The 18189-nt window shown below is 56.5% G+C and overlaps 1 protein-coding gene across 1 annotated transcript in view; it reads left to right on the plus strand.

Annotated features, from left to right (window-relative positions):
• PER3 (period circadian regulator 3) overlaps positions 1-14357 on the plus strand; it is a 37924-nt gene extending 23567 nt beyond the window's left edge. Inside the window, exons 14-22 of the mRNA XM_036025252.1 lie at positions 638-770; positions 5221-5342; positions 5574-5747; positions 6913-7158; positions 7679-8310; positions 9766-9862; positions 12086-12269; positions 12782-12932; positions 13925-14357. Coding sequence (XP_035881145.1) covers positions 638-770; positions 5221-5342; positions 5574-5747; positions 6913-7158; positions 7679-8310; positions 9766-9862; positions 12086-12269; positions 12782-12932; positions 13925-14008 — 1823 coding nt within the window. The 3' untranslated portion in view covers positions 14009-14357. The remainder of the gene's footprint in view (positions 1-637; positions 771-5220; positions 5343-5573; positions 5748-6912; positions 7159-7678; positions 8311-9765; positions 9863-12085; positions 12270-12781; positions 12933-13924) is intronic.
• The last annotated feature ends 3832 nt before the right edge of the window (positions 14358-18189 follow it).

Here is an 18189-nt window from a genome sequence, read left to right on the forward strand (position 1 = left end):
GTTTATTCAGGCTCTTACCATCTGCCCTGGGGCGTCCCAGAAAGTGCCGTCGGGCACCAGGCCGACTCGGGCTGCACTGGGCACTTTCCGTGGCGGCACCCAGGACGTGCACCATGCCCGGTGCCCCTCGTGGGGCCAGGACGGCCCCGCCGTGCAGTAGCTTTATTCCTGGATAATCTTCGCCTCAAGTATTTGTTTCACTCCTTTTTAAAAAAAAATCATGGATATCTTTTTGTATCAGTGCATTCAGAACTGAGCTCATTTTTAATAGCTGCGTGGTACTCTGTGGAATGAATGTGTTTATTCTGAAGCACCATGACTTCCCTTTGCTGAATAAGTACGTGTTCTTGAGAATAATGTGTTTCCAGCCCTGGCTGGTGTGGCTCTGTGGATTGAACGCCAGCCTGCAGATCGAAAGGTCGCCGGCTTGATCCCTGTCAGGGCACGTGCCTGGGTTGCCAGCCAGGCCCCTGCTTGGGGCTGCGAGAGGCAGCCGATCAGTGTGTCTCTCGCACACTGATGCTTCTCTCCCTCCCTTCCTTCCCTCCTTCCCCTCTCTCTAGAAATAAGTAAGAATAAAGTCTTCTTTAAAAAAGAGCGATTATGTTCAATTGCACACACTTTCCTTCTGTCCCAGGCGCGCAGAAGGCCTCTCCCGCCCCCCAGACGCTGAAGAACAACAGCACGAACACGGAGCCCTGTGAGGGCTTGGGAAGGGGGCAGCACAGCCCGTCCTACCAGCAGATCAACTGCATCGACAGTGTCATCAGGTAGGAAGCACGCGTGTCGGTAACATGTTAGCTTTTCCAGAAGCGTAACGTTGTGTCTGTGAAGCCTTCGTATATCTTTTTATAGCTCTTGTCTTGGTTTTTCGCTATGAATCAATAGATATTCATGGACTGCCTACTTACTGCATGTAGTTTATAATATACTCAGCATTTTGGGGGATGCAAAAAACGAGAAGACACATTCCTTTTCTGAGGGAGCTACTGGATAGTTGAGAAGACAAGACCCGCGCTTTTCAAATTCTAATGCTTCGAGGTCAGTTCACGCCCACAGTAGGAGAGAGGCAGCCACCCAGCGGTGCAGGCGGGGGTGTCGGGGAGGATGCCGTCGGGGAGGAGGTGCACGGTCAGCAGCACCCGTTTTCCTCTCTCCTTCAATGTTCAACTTCCTGGGCATCCTTGACTGTGAGACAGTGCCTCTGCACGGCACAGCAGGCCACCCGGGAGGCCCGGCCCCTGTGCACCTGCACCTGGGCGGGCGGGCCCGCAGCAGCGGCAGCAGGGCCAGCAGGGGCCCCGCACGGCCTTCCTGGCAGAGCAGATGGAGAGTGGGCGCGGTGGGCTGGGGTTGGCCCAGCCGGGGGTCCTGCAGTTGGAGGGACCCATTGCCCTCTGAGGAGAGGCCACAGCGAGGGAAAGGAAGGGGACACAGGCAGGCGGAGACAGCAGAAGGAAGGTGTCCGCCCGGGATTCCGGCAGAGGGTGGTCCGTGCACCTCTGGGGATGCCCACCCCCAGCCTGAGGACCCCTCTCTCAGGCCGAGGCCCACCTAACACCCCAGCGCCGAGCACACCGGTCTCCCGTTCTGCTCTGCACGTGGTTTTTCCTCTGGCAGCTGTTCTCAGGGTGTGCGCCCCCAGCCTTAGCAGTGGGGAGACCAACCCCAGGCTTCTTACCGTAGCACCACTTCCTGGGAAAAAGAGAAGGAGGGCTCGTCATTACCAGCCTGTTCCGCGGGTAGGAACAAAGTGGACAAGCCCTCACCCAAAGAAGAAAGGGGCTTGCTGCTTCCAGGGCCGCGAGAGAGGCACTTTACCTCAAACACCGTGCAACGGCACGGCACGGAGGGTCACAGAAAATAGCAGTTTTCCAACAACCGTTTGCAAAGACGTGGCATATGGCTGCCTCACTGGTCAAAGTGCACACTGGCTGTGGGAAGGAGTGCAGCAAGCTGCAAGGAAACTCCGAAGGGTGACACAACGATCTCGGGAATGAAGCCAATGAATAGAAGAGTACTTTCCCAAAAAGATTAAAATTCTAAAAAGACCAAATTCTGGAACTGAAGAACTCAATACATGAGATAAACCATGCATCAGAGCCCTGACTGGTGTGGCTCAGTGGATTGAGTGCTGGCCTGTGGATCAAGGGGTCGTGGGTTCGATTCCCTCTCAGGACACATGCCTGGGTTGTGGGCCAGGTCCCCGGTTGGGGGCGTGCGAGAAGCAGCCAATCCATGTGTCTCTCCCACATTGATGTTTCTCTCCCACTCTTTCTCCAGTCCTTCCCCTCTCTCTGGAAATAAATAAGTAAAACCTTGAAACAAAAAGAATGCAGTTGAAATACAACATCTGACCAACAGGTCAGATGGAACAATTAACATGGTGGAAGATAGAAATGTAGAAATGATTACAGTTGAAGAAGAGAGAAAACCAACATTTTTGGAAAGTGAATGAACCCTGCAAGAACAATCAGATACCATTCAAAAAGCCAACGTGAGGGTAACGGGTGCTCCAGAAAGAGAGCGTGCGGCGCTGCGTTGGTGCCAGACCAGGTGAGGGCACCACAGGAAGAGCACCAGGTCCACAGTCCTGAGGGATGCGGGTACAGAAGCTGTCGGCAAAACCTTAGCAAATTAAACAGCACATTGAAAGGGTTATGCCCCATGAGCAAGTGGAATTTATCCCTGGAATGCAAGAATTCATCCCCAGAAAGTAGGAAAAGCATTTGGTAAAATACAACATCCTTTTATGGTGTGAACAAATAAAACCTTTACAGATTGCACATAGAAGGAGCACGTCTTGACGCAGTAGAGGCCACAGACAGCAGACCCGCAGCTAGCGTTGCACTCAGTGGAGGAGAAGTGTTTTCTCCAGGATCAGGAACGAGGGTGCCCACTCCCACCACTCCTTTCGGTATAACACTGAAAGTCCAAAAATAAAAGGCATCCACACTGGAAAGGCAGAAGTAAAACTTTTGCTGTTTGCTACGGTCTGATCTTGCACACGGGAGACCCCAAGGAGCCCGTCAGAGGACGGCGTTCCTCGGCGGTGTCGGTGCAGCGGCAGGTGCGGAGGCAGCCGAGCAGCCGGCCGCGTCTCCGTGCACCGAGGGCGAAGCCCCTGGGAGGAAATGACGACCGTCACCTCAGTCGCAGCAGCAGCATCGAACCACAACACACACACGAATAGGCTGAACCAAGGAGGTGAAAGATCGTGCAGTGGGAACTACAAGACTTGCTGAAAGAAACTGAAGAAAACACCAGCAAATGTAGACATCCCACGTTCATGCGTAGGAAGAACTAATGTTAAAATGGCCAAGCATGGCCCAGAGCTACCTACAGGTGCAGTGCGGCCCCCATCAAAATACCAAAGGCATTCTTCCCAGAAATGGGAGAAACAGCCCTAAAATTTGTGTGGAGTCACAAAGGACTCTGAAGCTATCCTGAGGAAAGAAAAGACAAGCCCTGGGGTGTCACACTTCCAGATTTCAAGTGACACTACAGAGTTGCAGCAGTAAAAACAGTGTGCACACAGATCCACACATCGATGCCATGTCAGATGCCGATACAGACACGCCTGTAATGTGTTCAACTAGTATTTGACGGGGGAGCCAAGAACACCCAGTAGGAAAAGGGCAGTTTCTTTAACATGCCATGCTGAGAAAACTGGAGAAACGCATGCAAACCATGAAATTTGACCCCATCCAATGCCACTCAGAAAAATGAACTCAAAGCAGATCAAAAACTAAAACATAAGGCCTGGTACCATAAAACTCCTGGAAGAAAGCATGGGGAAGAAGCTGGCTGAGGCTGCTCTTGGATTTCTGATGTGCCAGCAGCACAGACAACAGCAGCAGTCCCCAAGTGGGCCTGCACCCGACTCAAAAGCGTCTTGCACAGCAAAAGAACAGGATTTAAAAACAACCTACAGAATGGGGATTTTTGCGAACCCTATAGCAGGTAGGGGGTTAATATCCAAAAAATACAGAGGAATCAGTCAACAACAGCAACAAAAATGTGATTTTTACATGGGTAGAACTAAATAGACATTTTTTCCAAAGAAGACATCAGAATGGCCAATCAACACATGAAATGGTGCTCGACATCTCTAATCATCATGGAAATGCTGACCAAAACCACAATAAGGAGCTATCACCTCACACCTTTTCAGAGTGGATATATCAGCAAGAAGACGAGACATCAGGTGCTGGTGGGGACATGAGAAGGGAACCCTCACACGTTGTGGGTGGGAATGTAAATTAGTCCATCCACTATGGAAATCATTGTGGAGGCTCATCCAGGATTAAAAAAAAATCTACCGTACACTTCAGAAGTCCGACCTTGGGGTTGAACCCAGAGGAAACGGAAGCAGGGTTTTGACGAGACACACGTGCTCCCGTGTTTAGCACAGCAGTATTCGTGATAGCCAGGCCGTGGGAACACCCAAACGCGCAAGAACAGGTGGATTTAAAGAAGTGCGGTCTGCACGCAGTGGAGTATTACTCAGCCGTGAGAAGGGAAGACACCTCCCACTGGGCACAGTGTGGCGGACCTTCAGCACGGTGTGCTAATGAGCCAGAGGAGTCAAACAGAGAGTCTCGTTCTTAGGGTAGCACATATGCAGACTCTAAAAAAGTTAAACCTGTTTAAAAAAAACAGTAAAATGAGGGTCACCAGGGGTTGGGCACGGGGGTAAGTGTGATGGTTTTAAGGGAATGAACGTAGAATGCGTGGCGAAGAAGCCGCAGAGGTGTGACGCACGGTAGAACGAATACACACGGTGACACGCTGCATTGTGTGAGGGGATCCGTCTCTGCATCTGCAGTCGTGTTACAGTGTGTCCGTGTGTCAGCGTGCTGCACACCTTAAACCGACACAGTGTTACATGTCACAGGTATGCCTTTTTTTTTTAATAGTTTGTTTATTTTTTAGAGAGGGAAAAGAGGAGAAAGAGAGAGAGAATCATCAATGTGCGGTTGCTGGGGGTCATGGCCTGCAACCCAGGCATGTACCCTGACTGGGAATCAAACCTGCGACACTTTGGTTCACAGCCAGCACTCAATCCACTGAGCTACGCCAGCCAGGGCTCCTTTTTTTTTTTTTTTTTTTAAGAGGAAGCACAGTCTATCCCAAACAGAAGTGGCGTTAAAAAAACAGAGAGGTTGATGACAAAGTCAGGGCCAGGTGAGACTGCCTGACCGCAATGCCTTGTCGCAGGTACCTGAAGAGCTACAACATCCCGGCCCTGAAGAGGAAGTGCATATCCTGCACGAACACGACATCGTCCTCGGAGGAAGACAGGCAGCAGCACGGGGCAGGCGACGCCCAGGCTTTGCAAGGTAGCGCCTCTCGTCGCGGGAGGAGGAGAGTTAGTACAGAGCCACCCCTTTCTCTCGGTTTCCCTCTAATTCCGTGGCGTTAATTCTTTCACTGTAGTTCAGCCGACCCCAGATCCGAGCCCCCTTTCTGGTCCGCAGGTTGTCAGTTGTCAGTTGCCACTGCCTGCATCTTCCAGACGCATTTTAACAAGGGAGTTACTCTCTTCACTGTGTGTGGTTCTCTGTCCCCAGCCGTTGCCCAGCTCCCGGCCACAGCCCCGTCGGAAGTGCCCGCTCACGGACGGCCCGCCGACGCCGAGGGGGGCGCCCCCCGGAGCCTGCCCACCGCGGCGCTGAGCCTGGGCTCCGGCATCAGCCAGTGCAGTTACAGCAGCACCATGGTGCACGTGCCCCCGCCGGAGCCAGGTACCGCGCTGCCCTTGGACTTCACGCGGACTGCACGCCAGGCGCGCCGCTGTGAGGAGATGAAGGTCTTGAGACCGTTGGCTGAGCACTAACTTCTGCGTTACAAATACTTCCTCTTTAATTCAGTTCGAGTATTTTGGGAGGCGTGTTGTTACATTGGTTACATATACACATGTGTTGTAGACTCTTTCTTAGTTATGTCACTTGTCAGTCAGATCAGCCGACACATGGGAAGCTCTTGGAACCCTGCCCGTAGCGGCGAGCCCTCGGCCAGTGTCGCCGCAGCCGATGCGGGCAGGCCGCCGGACGGCTGACCCTGAGAGAAGGCGTCCGCTTCACACTTGGTGGTTGGGCCCAGATGTGCCGTGTGTGTCTGTGTGTTTCTGTAGACACACACACACACACACACACACACACAAATTTTTGTGTTTGACCGCTCTGTTCATTTAACAGTATAATGACATAGTAAATAACTCTGTTACTTCCTTTTTATTCCTTTTTACTGCCTCCTATTCTTTTGACTTATTACTCATCACAATTTGGTGGGTGAAGAAAAAAAAGGGACAGGTGTGTTACATCAGGTTCTCAGATTAGCTCTGATTCACCTTTGCGTTCCATGGTACGTCCGTCAGCACGTGCCAGGCTGTCACCCTGTGCCACTCCCTGTCCGTGGTCCTCGCAGAAGCTGCCCTTCTGTGGCCCGCACGGCGCCCCCTTGAGGGGGAGTGTAGCGCTGACGGGCCGTGGGCCGGTGGGCAGAGGCCAGGGACAAGCGCTGTGAGATCGGATGGTGTTGCTGATGAGCCAGAGGGAGCTTGTGGGTTTGAACCACATGAATATATTACAGATGAAGAAATAAATTCAGAGATAAAGAGGAACATTTTGAAGAGTTTAGGGAGATAGAAAAACATTTACAATAAAAGCAAGACTTAAGTAGATACATACATTCAGGAACTACGGTCCTGTAAAATGAGTGTACAGGTGTAGGAAGAGTGTGAAGACAGGTGGGAAAGGAGAGCGTGTGGGCTGGTTGAGGAAGTGTTTTGTATTCCGGCTGCTGTAGTAACCTTCATAAAGCTTACTGCAAGGTTGCTGAGTTGGTAAAAGTAAAGAAATGCAAACGGTCGTTAGCAATTGCAGTTCAATCTTTCTTCTTCCGCCCCAGCAGAATCGACCCCAGCCGAGGACGCCGGCGCCGCCTGTGAGCCCGGGGCGCCCCCCGCACCAGCGCCCCCGCTGACCGCGGAGGACGTCAGGCGCGTGGGGCTCACGAAGGCCGTCCTGTCGGCCCACACGCAGAAGGAGGAGCAGAACTACGTGGACAGGTTCCGGGAGAAGATCCTGTCGTCCCCCTACAGCTCCTACCTCCAGCAGGAAGGCAGAGGCAAGGCTAAAGAGTCCTACGTTCAGGGTAATTACGTCTCTGAACTGCGTTCCATTCCTCCTGTGGCCGTCAGGTTTCTAAGTCACCTGTCGGTACCAGGAGGTGGGGGCTGTGCAACTGATGAGGAACGGACGGAGAGATGCCGGCATCAGTTTATTATTTTATTTTATTTATTTATTTTTAGGCGGGGGGGAGGGAAGGAGAAAGAAGGGGACAGCAGTGTCCATATGTGGTTGCCTCTCACACGCCCCCTGCTGGGGACCTGGCCCGAAACCCAGGCATGTGCCCTGACAGGGAATTGAACTGGCGACCCTGTGGTCTGCGGGCCAGCACTCAACCCACTGAGCCACACCGGCCAGGGCGTCGGTTTATTTTTAGCCTTACTCGCGCCCGGGAGTTTGTTCGTCTCCTCGGAGCTGCTCGCAGTCCCTGAGCAGACACAGTTGGTGGTGTCGTCTCCCTGTCACCCCCGCCCTGCCCTCGCGAGGCAGCCTCCCTCCTCTGTGGTGGTTAGGTCTCCACCGTGTGCCTCCGCTCCGTCCCGCAGGAGACCCAGCCTCCAGGCAGACCCGGCCGGCCGGCTGCAAGAAGGGCAAGCACAGGCGTAAGAAGCTGCGAGAGCCGCTGGACGGCCAGTGCACTAAGGACACCTTCTGTGCCCCCGTCAGCACGGACGCCCAGAACCCGCTGCCCTGGTGCTCGGCCCCCGCCTCTGCTCTCCACACGCCTGGCCTGTCGCTCCCGGCTGCGGTGGCAGCCCCCAGCCAGGCCCCGTACCTCATCCCAGCGTTCCCCCTGCCCGCCGTGACCTCACTGGGAAGAGAGCACGCAGCCTCCGTGACGGCGCTGGACTGTCTGCCCAGGCTGCCTTTCCCAGCTGTCCCGTTGCCTTACGTGACCCTTTTCCTGCCTGACCCCGTGGCCTGTCATCTGCTGGCACCAGCCTTCTCTCCGTGTCCACTCCCGGGAGCGGCGGGCCCTTCTGAACCCCCGCCCTCGGTGTCGGCGGCAGCGGCCCCGCACGCGGCTGCACCACCTCCGGTCGCTGACCAGAGGGCCGGGGAGCCCTGGGACAGCCAGAGCGACGAGCCCCCATTTCCCAGCTCGAGGGGCAGCTCGCCGCTGCAGCTGGACCTGCTGCAGGAGGACCTGCCCGGGTCCTGCGCGTCTGCGGAGCAGGTGAGGGGGTGTGGCACCCAGAGGGGGGGCGCGGGCGTGCTGTCGGCACGTGACTGCGGAAACCATGGAAATCGAGGTGGTTCTCACGCTGGGCTCTGCGCCGGCCTGTGAGCAGGACAGTCCCCACGCCGGCCGCTGTGGCTCCATGGGAATGGCCCCGAGCCCGCCCTGCTCCGGTTCAAGGTCCAGGAGGAGAGAGCTGCCGTGTCGGTTTCTCAGATGCTGCGTGGGGTTCTCCCAGGGCGCTCCCCCATTCTCTGTGTGGTCTAAGTTTCATCTTCCCCTCAAGTTTGACATCCACGCCTCACGCTTACCACATTCATTGTCTGTAAATGCGTTTCCTTACCTGAGACTGAGGGGGTGGCCTGGTGAGGCAGGAGTGAGCCACAGCAACAAGACAGGAACCCAGCCGTCTCCCTTTCTGGGGCCCGGCTGCGGGACAGCGGTTGTGCGGGGGGGGCGGGAGGCGGCCGGTTTGTCAGTGCTCGTCGGTGGAGGAGGCAGGTCGTAGTTCCACGTTTGTACGTGTCGTTTCCAAAAACGGGGAATTGTTTTGGTCAGTTTTTGTTTTTGTTTTTTAATTGCTCAATTATAGTTTTCTGCCTTTTACTTCCATCCCAGCCCACACCCCTGCCCCAGTCCTCCCCACCTCCCCCCCATTTCTACCCCCCGGTCAGTTTTTTCTAACGTTTCATCCCGTTACCTAAAAAGGCATTATTCTCCGATTCCCAGGTTACATTTTGGAACAGGATCCGAGACGAGTGTAAACACTCACACAAAGTTACTCTCAGTCTTCCCTTCGGGGAATAATTGCCCCTTTTTTTTTTAAACACATCCAAGTGAAGAAGATGTGCGTAATTCTGAAAGCCTGCCGTCAGTGCGCTTGCCAGAAACCGGAGGCCGGGCGGCGTGTCCCAGGGAGCAGACCCTGGGCCGCGGAGGAGACGTGGGTTCAGACCCCAGCCCTGCCACTTGGCAGCTGACGGGTCGGCCTAGGCAGGTTGTGGAGCCTGTCTTGGCCTCTGTTTCCCTGTTTGAAAAATGGAAAGACTAACACTTCACAGCTTGTTCTGAGGATTAAATGCACTAGAATTTGCGGAGGGCATCCCCCACCCCCTGGCAGCGTGAGTCCCGGGACACAGGACCTCCGTGTGGTTTGCGGTGGTGTTCCTAGGGGGTGGGACACTGTTTGGAACAAACAGATCATTCGGTGCATCGGTTCCGAACGCCCGGGCACCGGTGCGCACTGCTGGGGGCCTGCGGCACGCACTGAGCGCCCGTCAGAACAGGGTCCTGACCTCCGCGTGCGGAGGAGCTCGGGCCGCGTTCCTGGGGACAGGCGGACACCGTCGAGCTCCTCAGTCTTACAGGCATTTTATCCTGGGTGTGAGGTGGGAGCTCTGCCTGCTACTCTGTAACGTGGCACTATCTTTTCCTCGTGTTCTCTCTTTCTGGCAGAGCGTCACAGACCACGGTGGCAGGGGGAGCCACCCTTCTACCGCGGGCGCCCTGCCCCTTCCCCGGGAGTCCGGACCCGGCTCTGCGGCGTCAGGTAGGGTCCGAACGACACCGCCCTCAGGCCCTGCTGCCCGGGATCGCCGTGAGGACGGGCTGCCTCGTCTCCACGCCGATGATTTCCCTTTTCCTCCTTGTTTCCTCATGGGCTTTATGGGGTTTGTTTGTTTATCACAGCGAGAGGCACCACACTCAGGCGTATAAAACAAGATCTCTGAGAAATGAATGTGCTAGGGCCCCCACCACCACAGTGGGACGGGTGGGGCGCCTCCCTCCCCGGGGCGCTCTCCTGGGGCCGTGGGGTCGGCCCCTCCCTGGCCGTCCGCCCGGACGGGACGGGGGTGCCGGTTTTCCGCAGCACGTCATGCAGTCCCCCAGCGCGGCCTTCTGTGTCGGGACTCGCAGGCCCACAGTGCCGCTGGCCCCGCCCTGACTGCCCGTCGGGGCCTGCTCCTTCTCCCACCGAGCATAGGGACACCGTGTGGCTGGCCATCCACCGCGTGGTGGACACTGGGTCTCCGGTGTGGCCTCTCAGTGCTGCGATGAACATGTCAGTCTGAGTCGTTCTGTGGACGCGGGTTTTCCTTTCTCTGGGGTGAATGCCCGGGAGGACGTGGCTGGGTCGTGTGTACGGCTAACTTGACCAGACGCTGCCCGCCGTTTCCCAACGCCGCCAGACCGTTCCGGTTCCGCATGCCTGTGAGCAGCGAGGGAGCGGTCCTGCTGGGGCACGTCCTGCCCCTGACGCAGGGGACCGGGGACACCCGTCGTCTGAGCTCAGCCTCTCCCGCGGGGCGCGTGGTGACGCCTCACGGCTTCCCCTTGCGTCTCCCTGCTGACCAGCGGCGTTGAGTGTCTCACGGCGTCCTTCTTGCCGTCGTGGGCGTTCTGGTCTCTCGCCCGTTTGGGGGAGTTAGCTTCCTGCCAGGTGGTAAGAGCTCTGGACGTCTCCTGGATGTGAGTTCTCCGTCAGACATTTGTTTTTTGCAAAAATTTCCTGCCTGTGTGTGGCTTGCCTTTTCATTTCATTATCTTTCACTTTTAGCCTCATTTTGAAGATCAAAGTGTTTTTTGATGTCCATGAAACCTAGTGGGTCAGTTTTTTCCTGTGTGCCCCTCTGAGAACCCCCCGTCTTCCCGGGCGCCCCTGAGGCGGCCTCGCCTGGGATGGGTCACAGTGCTGGCTGTCGGGCTGGGGCCCGCGCTCGGGGACTTCTGCAGACGGTGCGAGGTGGGGGACAACCAGCCGGTTGCTCCTGCCCAATGAGCTGAAAAGGTTGCTCCTGCCCCCACCGGGTCACCACGGCGCCGCTGTTGAAGACGGCCCGGCCGGCTGTGCCAGGGCCCGCTGCCGGCCCTGCTCCGTTCATCCTACTCACGGCCAGCGGCAGGGTACCCCCATTCCTCCCATGCAGCTTTCAGACAAGTCTCCAGCGCCGGTGGCTCGGGTCCTCCAGCTTTATTCTTCTTGTTTAGCCTCGTTTTGAAGATCAAAGTGTTTTTTATGTTAATGAAATTTTGAATATTTTAGGTCTTTTGACCATATAAATTGTAGAATCAGGTTCTTGGTTTCTACAGAACAAACAAAAAAGACCCCCTGCCGGACTTGATGAGTCTCGCGCTGAGTCTGCCGGCCGGTTTCGGGGGATTGCCGCCCGCGGGTGTGGCGTCTGATCCTCCTGGCGACGCGTTTCTGATTTACGTGGGTCTTTCGTTTTCGTCGGCAGCGCTTGCGGTTTCCTGGGTCCAGGCCCCCCACACACACGTTCTACTGAGGTCGCCCCTGAGGGCGTCACGTATCTGATGCGATCGTGAAGGACGGAGACCTGTGGCAGGATTTCCAGGCTTTCTGGTGCCCCCTCTGGGGACGGTGGATTCCCTGCGGAATGGGTCCCGTGTGCCGTCCTCCTGACGGTGGCTTTGTGGGTGCGGGTGGCCCAGAGCCGGATGGCGAGGGCTCCACCCGGGTCTGCAGGTGGACACGTGGACGGGCCAGTGGGAAAGGGGAGCTGAGGCACTGGCGATTTAGGGGGTGGGGGGCCGAGATGGAGCCGTTCTGGGGGCGCTGTGAGAGGGCGGAGTTCAGGGGGCGAGGAAGCAGCCGGGGCCGATCCAGGAACCGCAGGCGGAGGCTGACGGCCGCGCTGAGAGGTGACGCGAGTCAGGTCGCGGCCGTGGTCCCTGAGGAACGGGGCCCAGCTGGGCACGCCGGTCCCTGACGGGCCTTTCCTGATTCGTCGTTCATCGTGGTTCTTGACAGGGGCCAGCGAGAGCAGCGCGTGCTTCGCGAGCAGTGACCGTTCCTCCGACGTCACCCAGAAGGGGCCGCGGTCCCGGGACGTGCAGGCAGACGCGGCGTTCCCCTGCTCGGGGGACGAGTCCCTCTGGAGGATGATCAAGGGGACCCCCGAGGGCGTCCTCATGACGTACCAGCTGCCCGAGAGGTAGGGGGCCTTCAGAGACCCACGTCCGCGGGGGCTTCCGGTGGTTTCTCTTAATACAACGTGATTTTTTAACGTTCTCATACACGCTCTTGGGGAAATGCGTTTTCGGATTCACTCATTTGAAGTCCAGTAACGAGTGACTTCTCAGAGCAGTGGCCAGGGTGGGGGCGCCGCACGTGCGCGGGTGCAGGCCCCGCAAACACGTTGCCATCAGGAGGCTCGAGGACTCGGAGGAGGACGGCGCTTTCCTAGGCGGCCCCTCAGGGCGGGGCTCCTCCTCCTGGGCTCTGGGTCTGGTTCCCACTGGTGAGGGGGGCCCTCCGCCCCCTCCGAGCTCCGGGCGGTGCTCTCCGCAGGCAGCTCCAGCTGCACCAGCGGCACGGGGAGACCATGCGGCTGCTTCCGACGTGTGCCTCGTGTGTGGTGACGGGGTGCAGAGCGCGTTCCAGACCGAGAAGAGCGGCCATCTGTAGGTGGGCCTTGTTCGGGACTGTGTGTCCGCCTGGTTTCAGGGTCGCAGAGGTCGTGCTGAGAGAAGACCTGGAGAAGCTGGAGGGCATGAGGCAGCGGCAGCCGCAGTTCTCCCCCGGACAGAGGGAGGAGCTGGCCCGGGTGCACTCCTGGATCCAGAGCCAGACCCTCCCTCAGGAGATGGACACCCAGGTAAGCATGCTGCGGTAGCTGGCACCGGTCGGGCCCCTGGGGCCGGGCAGGGCCCCAAACGTGCACGGCGTGGCCCCACTGAAAAGTTCAGTCCGCACAGCCGCTGCCGTGCCGGGTGCTGCCTCCCCGGCTTCCCCGGTGAACACGAAGCGAGGAGCGGAGATGCTAGAGACTTTGCCTGAGGTTGCACAGGTCGCCGGCTTTCGGTGCCGGTCTTTCTGACTGCAGGCGTGTTTCGGTCCCACCACCGGGAATATTCCGGGGCCGCAAGGAGCAAAGACACCTGCTCTGCGACGTGACGGGCCGGGGCGGGAGGGGCAGGAGGTTTGCATCTCAGGTCTCTGCATGCGTGACTGAAGAGAGTTCAAACTCGAGACGTACGCCTCACACCAGGGTAGCGTCTGCACGTAGCGGGGGTTCCCGAGGGGCAAGGTGGTCCTTCCGCCCTTGAGAGGTTTCCACAGGGAGCCCAGGTGCAAGCAGCCCGTCCAGGGAGGGCCCCTTTGCTGGCGGGCCCGGGTCGGTCTGCAGTGATGGCTGTGACAGTGATGGGAGGGGACGAGTGAAGTTAAAAGTTAAAACAAGCAAACAGAGAGGCAGGCATCCAAAAAAGGCGTGTGAGACCTGTAGGCTGAACAAGGCACGGGAATGCACGCGTGCCTGTCGCTTGAGGATGACCGTCTGGATGGACGGTTTCTCCAGAGCACAGGAGCTGGGCTGGTCGCTCCGCGTCTCTGTTTTAAACACTGTCTTTCTGGTGTTTGAGTAGAGGGGTACAGGAAGAAGGAACCCCAAACAATGTAAAGCAAGAGCTTTTAAGAAGGTGCTGTCCTTTGCCTTTAATACGGGACGAGCCGTGACGGAGATTCTCAGACCGGAGGGAGTAGGTGGGGGACTGAGACGCGGTTGGTTTGGCCAGCATTTTACTGACTCTGAACCTTTGTGGGTGACGTCACCTTGAGTAACCTGCCTGCTTTTGTTCTTTCTCGGAGGGCTGTGTCACCTGCAGAAGCAAAGATTTGGTCGCTGGTGCTGTAGGACCCCGTGGGGAGGACCCAGCAGAAGACAGCAGTTGAGTGGCCGTGGGGGGGCCGACGGCACTGCCCCCGCGGGACCTGCAGCGCGCGGGGCCTCTCCGAGCCTCTCCGAGCCTCCCCGTCCGCCCCCGGCTCGCAAACGGCCGGGACCTTACCGTCGAATGTTAAGGTCTTTCCTTCCTGACTTTTTCATAGACGTCGTTTTTCCGAAGCAGACTTTGTATATAGTCTTTTTTTTTCCCTGTTCCTGATGTATTAAAACTGTCAGTAGGCTTTTTTCCTAGTTTAGCTGTCTTCTAAAGAGATTGGATGGACTTGAAGAAGGTATGTGTACAGCGAAACTTTATTTCACGTGTCACCCAAAACACACTCTCGTGAGAAAAAGAGCCGAGAAGAGCCCCAGCCGACCCTCGGCCTCCCTGATCGCGCTCTGCCGTCACATGGCTGTCTCCCTGTCGGAGACGGGGAGGGCGCCCGCCCGCGGGCCACGCGCTGCCCCTCTCGGTCCCGTGAGTCTGTGCGGTGTCTGCACAGGCCGCCCGCCCCTCCGCAGTCGGCCCCAGGCACCCCGGTTTTCTCACGGCACACACGCCCCTCGGCGTCACCCGCGTTAGAGCGTGCTGCCCGCTGGTGCCGGGGCCCCGCTCCGAGGGGGCAGCGCGGCCTCCGTCTCGCAGGGCGAGGCCTTTCCCCTCGTTCCCCACCTTCCGCGGGAACCTGGAGTCTCGTCCTAGAAATCGGTCCACTGACAACGAGCTTACCTCCTGGGGAGTCGGAGTTAGCTTTTGCACGTGTCATCTTAAAGCAAAAGAGCTTCTGATTTAACCAGCGACGTCTCCCTTTTTAATGTGTGTGTTTTTAAAATGACTATAAAAACTTTGGTAAAAAATTAATACTGGTTTTTTATGTGTCTGTGTTTAAATGCGTTTAAACCAAAATTAATAGTTAACTCTTTCTTTCCAACCAACGTACACCAAGAAGGTCCCCACCCCTGCCCGCGGCCTGACTGGCACCGCCTTGGTTTGCCCTTAGGCCAGTAAGTGTCCGGCGGGGCTGCACAGTGAGACGGGGTCCGCGGGGGCTCGGCCATCCAGGGCCGGCCGGGGTGGGCGCGGGACCCCCCCCAAACCCGAGCTCTCTGCACGGCCGTCCTTGTGACGGGTGAGGAGTGGCCGGCCGTTCCCCGGCCCGTTAGGCCCTGCGCTCCCGAGAGGCTGGCGCGTCCTGCTCGGGCTCGGGGTGGCGTGTGCGGGCTGCGCCCACGTGGCTCAGAGAGGGGAAATGGAAGAAAATGGAGGTCACGGTAAACTCCTGTCTTTACCAACTAACTCATTTTCCTGTTTTGTTGTTGTGTTTTAGGAAAACACTTCTTCCTCCTCTCAAGATTTATAGCTTTTTATAAAAACGCGCCCTGAGAGTGACTCGGAGAAGCGACCTTTCTGTCCACGGTGACCTCCGGGGCTGCTTCCCAGTGTAGCGTAGACTCGCGTGTGGAATAGTCGTTTCCTGGGGGGCGGTCCTGTCTGGAGGTGTCAGCGCCTTTTTCAGGTGCTACCTGTGACTCTTCTTGGAGTTTTTTTACTATTAAACAAATATTCCTATTTTACAAATAGAGAACTCTCGCATTCTGCTCCACCTTGATCGTTCAATGATTTCTGAAGCCCTCCTCGTGTTGTTTTGTGTGCTATTTTCTTGTTTTTTCTCATGGGGGAAAAGAATCAAATTTTTAAAAAATCATCCTGGATGTTGTCCGTCGATAGAACCACGGTGACCTTCCGTAGTGGTAAAATTCTGGATTTGCACAAGTCAAAAAGGACACGTAGCTGCCAGGGGTCACTCTGCATTTGTGTGTGTGTGTGTGTGTGTGTGTGTGTGTGAGAGAGAGAGAGAAACGTATGTCCCGTCACAGTGTATGTTCTCTTCCGTTCCTTCCGGGTGTGTGTGTGATCTACATGTGCGCACTTTTGGCCTTAGCACACGTTCTGTGGCGTGTGCGCCACCCCAGGCTCCGTCTGAAGCCGGTGCTCGCTGTAGGCAGAGTCCTCAGACCAGTGTCGTCCTCGGACTGGGGCAGGTGGAGAGCCCTGTGTGTAGAGGCTGGCCCTCGACGTCCCCCTGCGTCCCCCTGCCTGCTGACGGCGGGGAGGGGGCCCAGCACCGCCCCCCACGGGGGCTGCGCCCCACTGTCCCCTCTGTTATTCGGGTTCATTTACTTCTGTGTTCGCGACCGTGGAGATTGGTAATAGCAACGTGTACCGTAGGCTTCGATGTTTACGTAAGTGTTGCCCGAAAGGGGACCGATAAGAGGTCAGGATTTATGAAAAACAGAACACTGTGCGAATGGAATCATTTCTGCGATTGGGTGAAATTTCATTACGATTCACCAGGTAAACTTAATCAAATGAGTTTTTGTTTCAACTGAACATACAATTAGCTGTGTGAATCCACTTGTTTTTAATGGTTGTTAATATTTTAATTACGTATCTTTTTAAGTAAAAACAATAAATAAACCATGTACATGTGAAACTCGAGAAATTCTCTTGCACTGTGTCGACGAACCTTTGCCAAGGCCGTGTGTCTGGTGTCACTCGGGAGTCCAGCCGGCGAGGGGCCGGGCGGCGCTCGGGCTGACACCGCGTGCTCCGCAGCACTCCGCATGGGCGTCACCGGTGTGTGAGCGCCTGCGTGGGCCACGCGGCGTTTCCAGAATCCTCCCCTCAGCGCTGAAGAGTTTGATGGGTCCTGAATATACGTGCATATTTTTAATACTAATATTAATCCTGAATTTAGGAAGATCGGTTATCAAAATTATTCTTCAAGATTCCGTGGCGAACCTGTGTCACACAATGTGTCACTGGTAGCAACAAAACCTCAAAATACGGAACAAGATCCCAAGACCAACAGGAATTTTTAAGTAAAATTAAGTAAAAACCCCTTTCAAATCATCTGTGCCTTTCTGTAACAAAACAACGACAGTGCCAAGAAGAAAAGGACAGCCAGGGTCCATGGCGTGTGCACCCCTCGCAGGAGCTGTTCTGGTGTTTCCCGGGCACTGTCTCGTGCAATGCTCGCGGCCCCGCGGGAAGCTGGGCCCTGACCCCCATGTTACGGAGGGGGACGCCCGGCAGACGGAGTCGGAGAACCTGGTCCGGGACTCTCCGGCTGAGTGCACTGGGAGCAGGAATTGGGACCAAGCCATCGGGCTCCAGAGCCCCGTCCCTCGGAAAAGTAGCCCCGAGTCCGTAGAACAAGGGAGCAGTTTCAGGGTTGTGTGCACGGAACACGCAACACCACCCTCAGCTCTCTCCGGCGTCACGAATGCGAAGTGGTCCTGCGGCTCCAAGGCCCCGCCTCACCAGTGAGAGACGCCACGTAACGGGAGCGTGTCCCCGGGGTGCCACGTCCATCCTCTGAGTTTCCAGTATCCCTTTCTGCAGGTTGGTTCTCGATATCTCCAAGAAGGACAGCGAAGATTTATCAAACCTGTGCTCTGTCAGAGACTTCTGATGTTTGTCGACAAGGTCAGTGCCAATTTGCGTGGCAGTTTGGTGCAGACCCGACAAGGGACCCCTCCAGAGTGGTGATGCTGGGAGTGTGACATGCGGTGGGGAGGCTTGCATTTCAGTCTGGTTCCGTGCCGGAATCTCCCTGCTCGTGCTGTGCGTTCCGCACATACAGGGGAGGGCAGAAGTGGGTTCACAGTGTTCGTGTGGAGAAAGACCAGCCACCAGTAAGGGTATGACATAAGTCAGTACAGCAATTGATAATACAAGAATAAACTGTGTTCCGTGCACTCAACACTGCACACCTGCCTTTGCCCAGCCTGTATATGAGCTGCACTCGCAGAGATGGATGAGTAGGATGTGCAGGAGTGCATATACACACCAGGCCGTTCTTCCATTGCCCGTTCTTCAGTCCCGCTTCAGCCGCCTGCTGTCTGCAAGGAACAGGTGGTGAACGTACTTCCCTGGTAGACGTGAACTGACCCGTGAGCCCACAGGGGCCGAGGTCGAACAAGGTCCGGTGTCAGGTGACTCAAGTTTCCACACTGTTCAGCACTTGGGTTAGCCCAGGGAGGGGGTCGGAGCCCGGGAAGCACCCTCGTCAGACACTGAGGGGCAGTCAGAACTGTCCCCCGCCCTCAGGCATCCTTCGCCGGAGTAGTTTTTCCAAGTTACTGATTTTTTTTTTTAGGGTAATAACTTACATTGTCATTTTTA

The sequence above is a fragment of the Phyllostomus discolor genome, chromosome 5 (assembly GCF_004126475.2).
Source record: "Phyllostomus discolor isolate MPI-MPIP mPhyDis1 chromosome 5, mPhyDis1.pri.v3, whole genome shotgun sequence".
Classification (NCBI taxonomy): Eukaryota; Metazoa; Chordata; class Mammalia; order Chiroptera; family Phyllostomidae; genus Phyllostomus; species Phyllostomus discolor.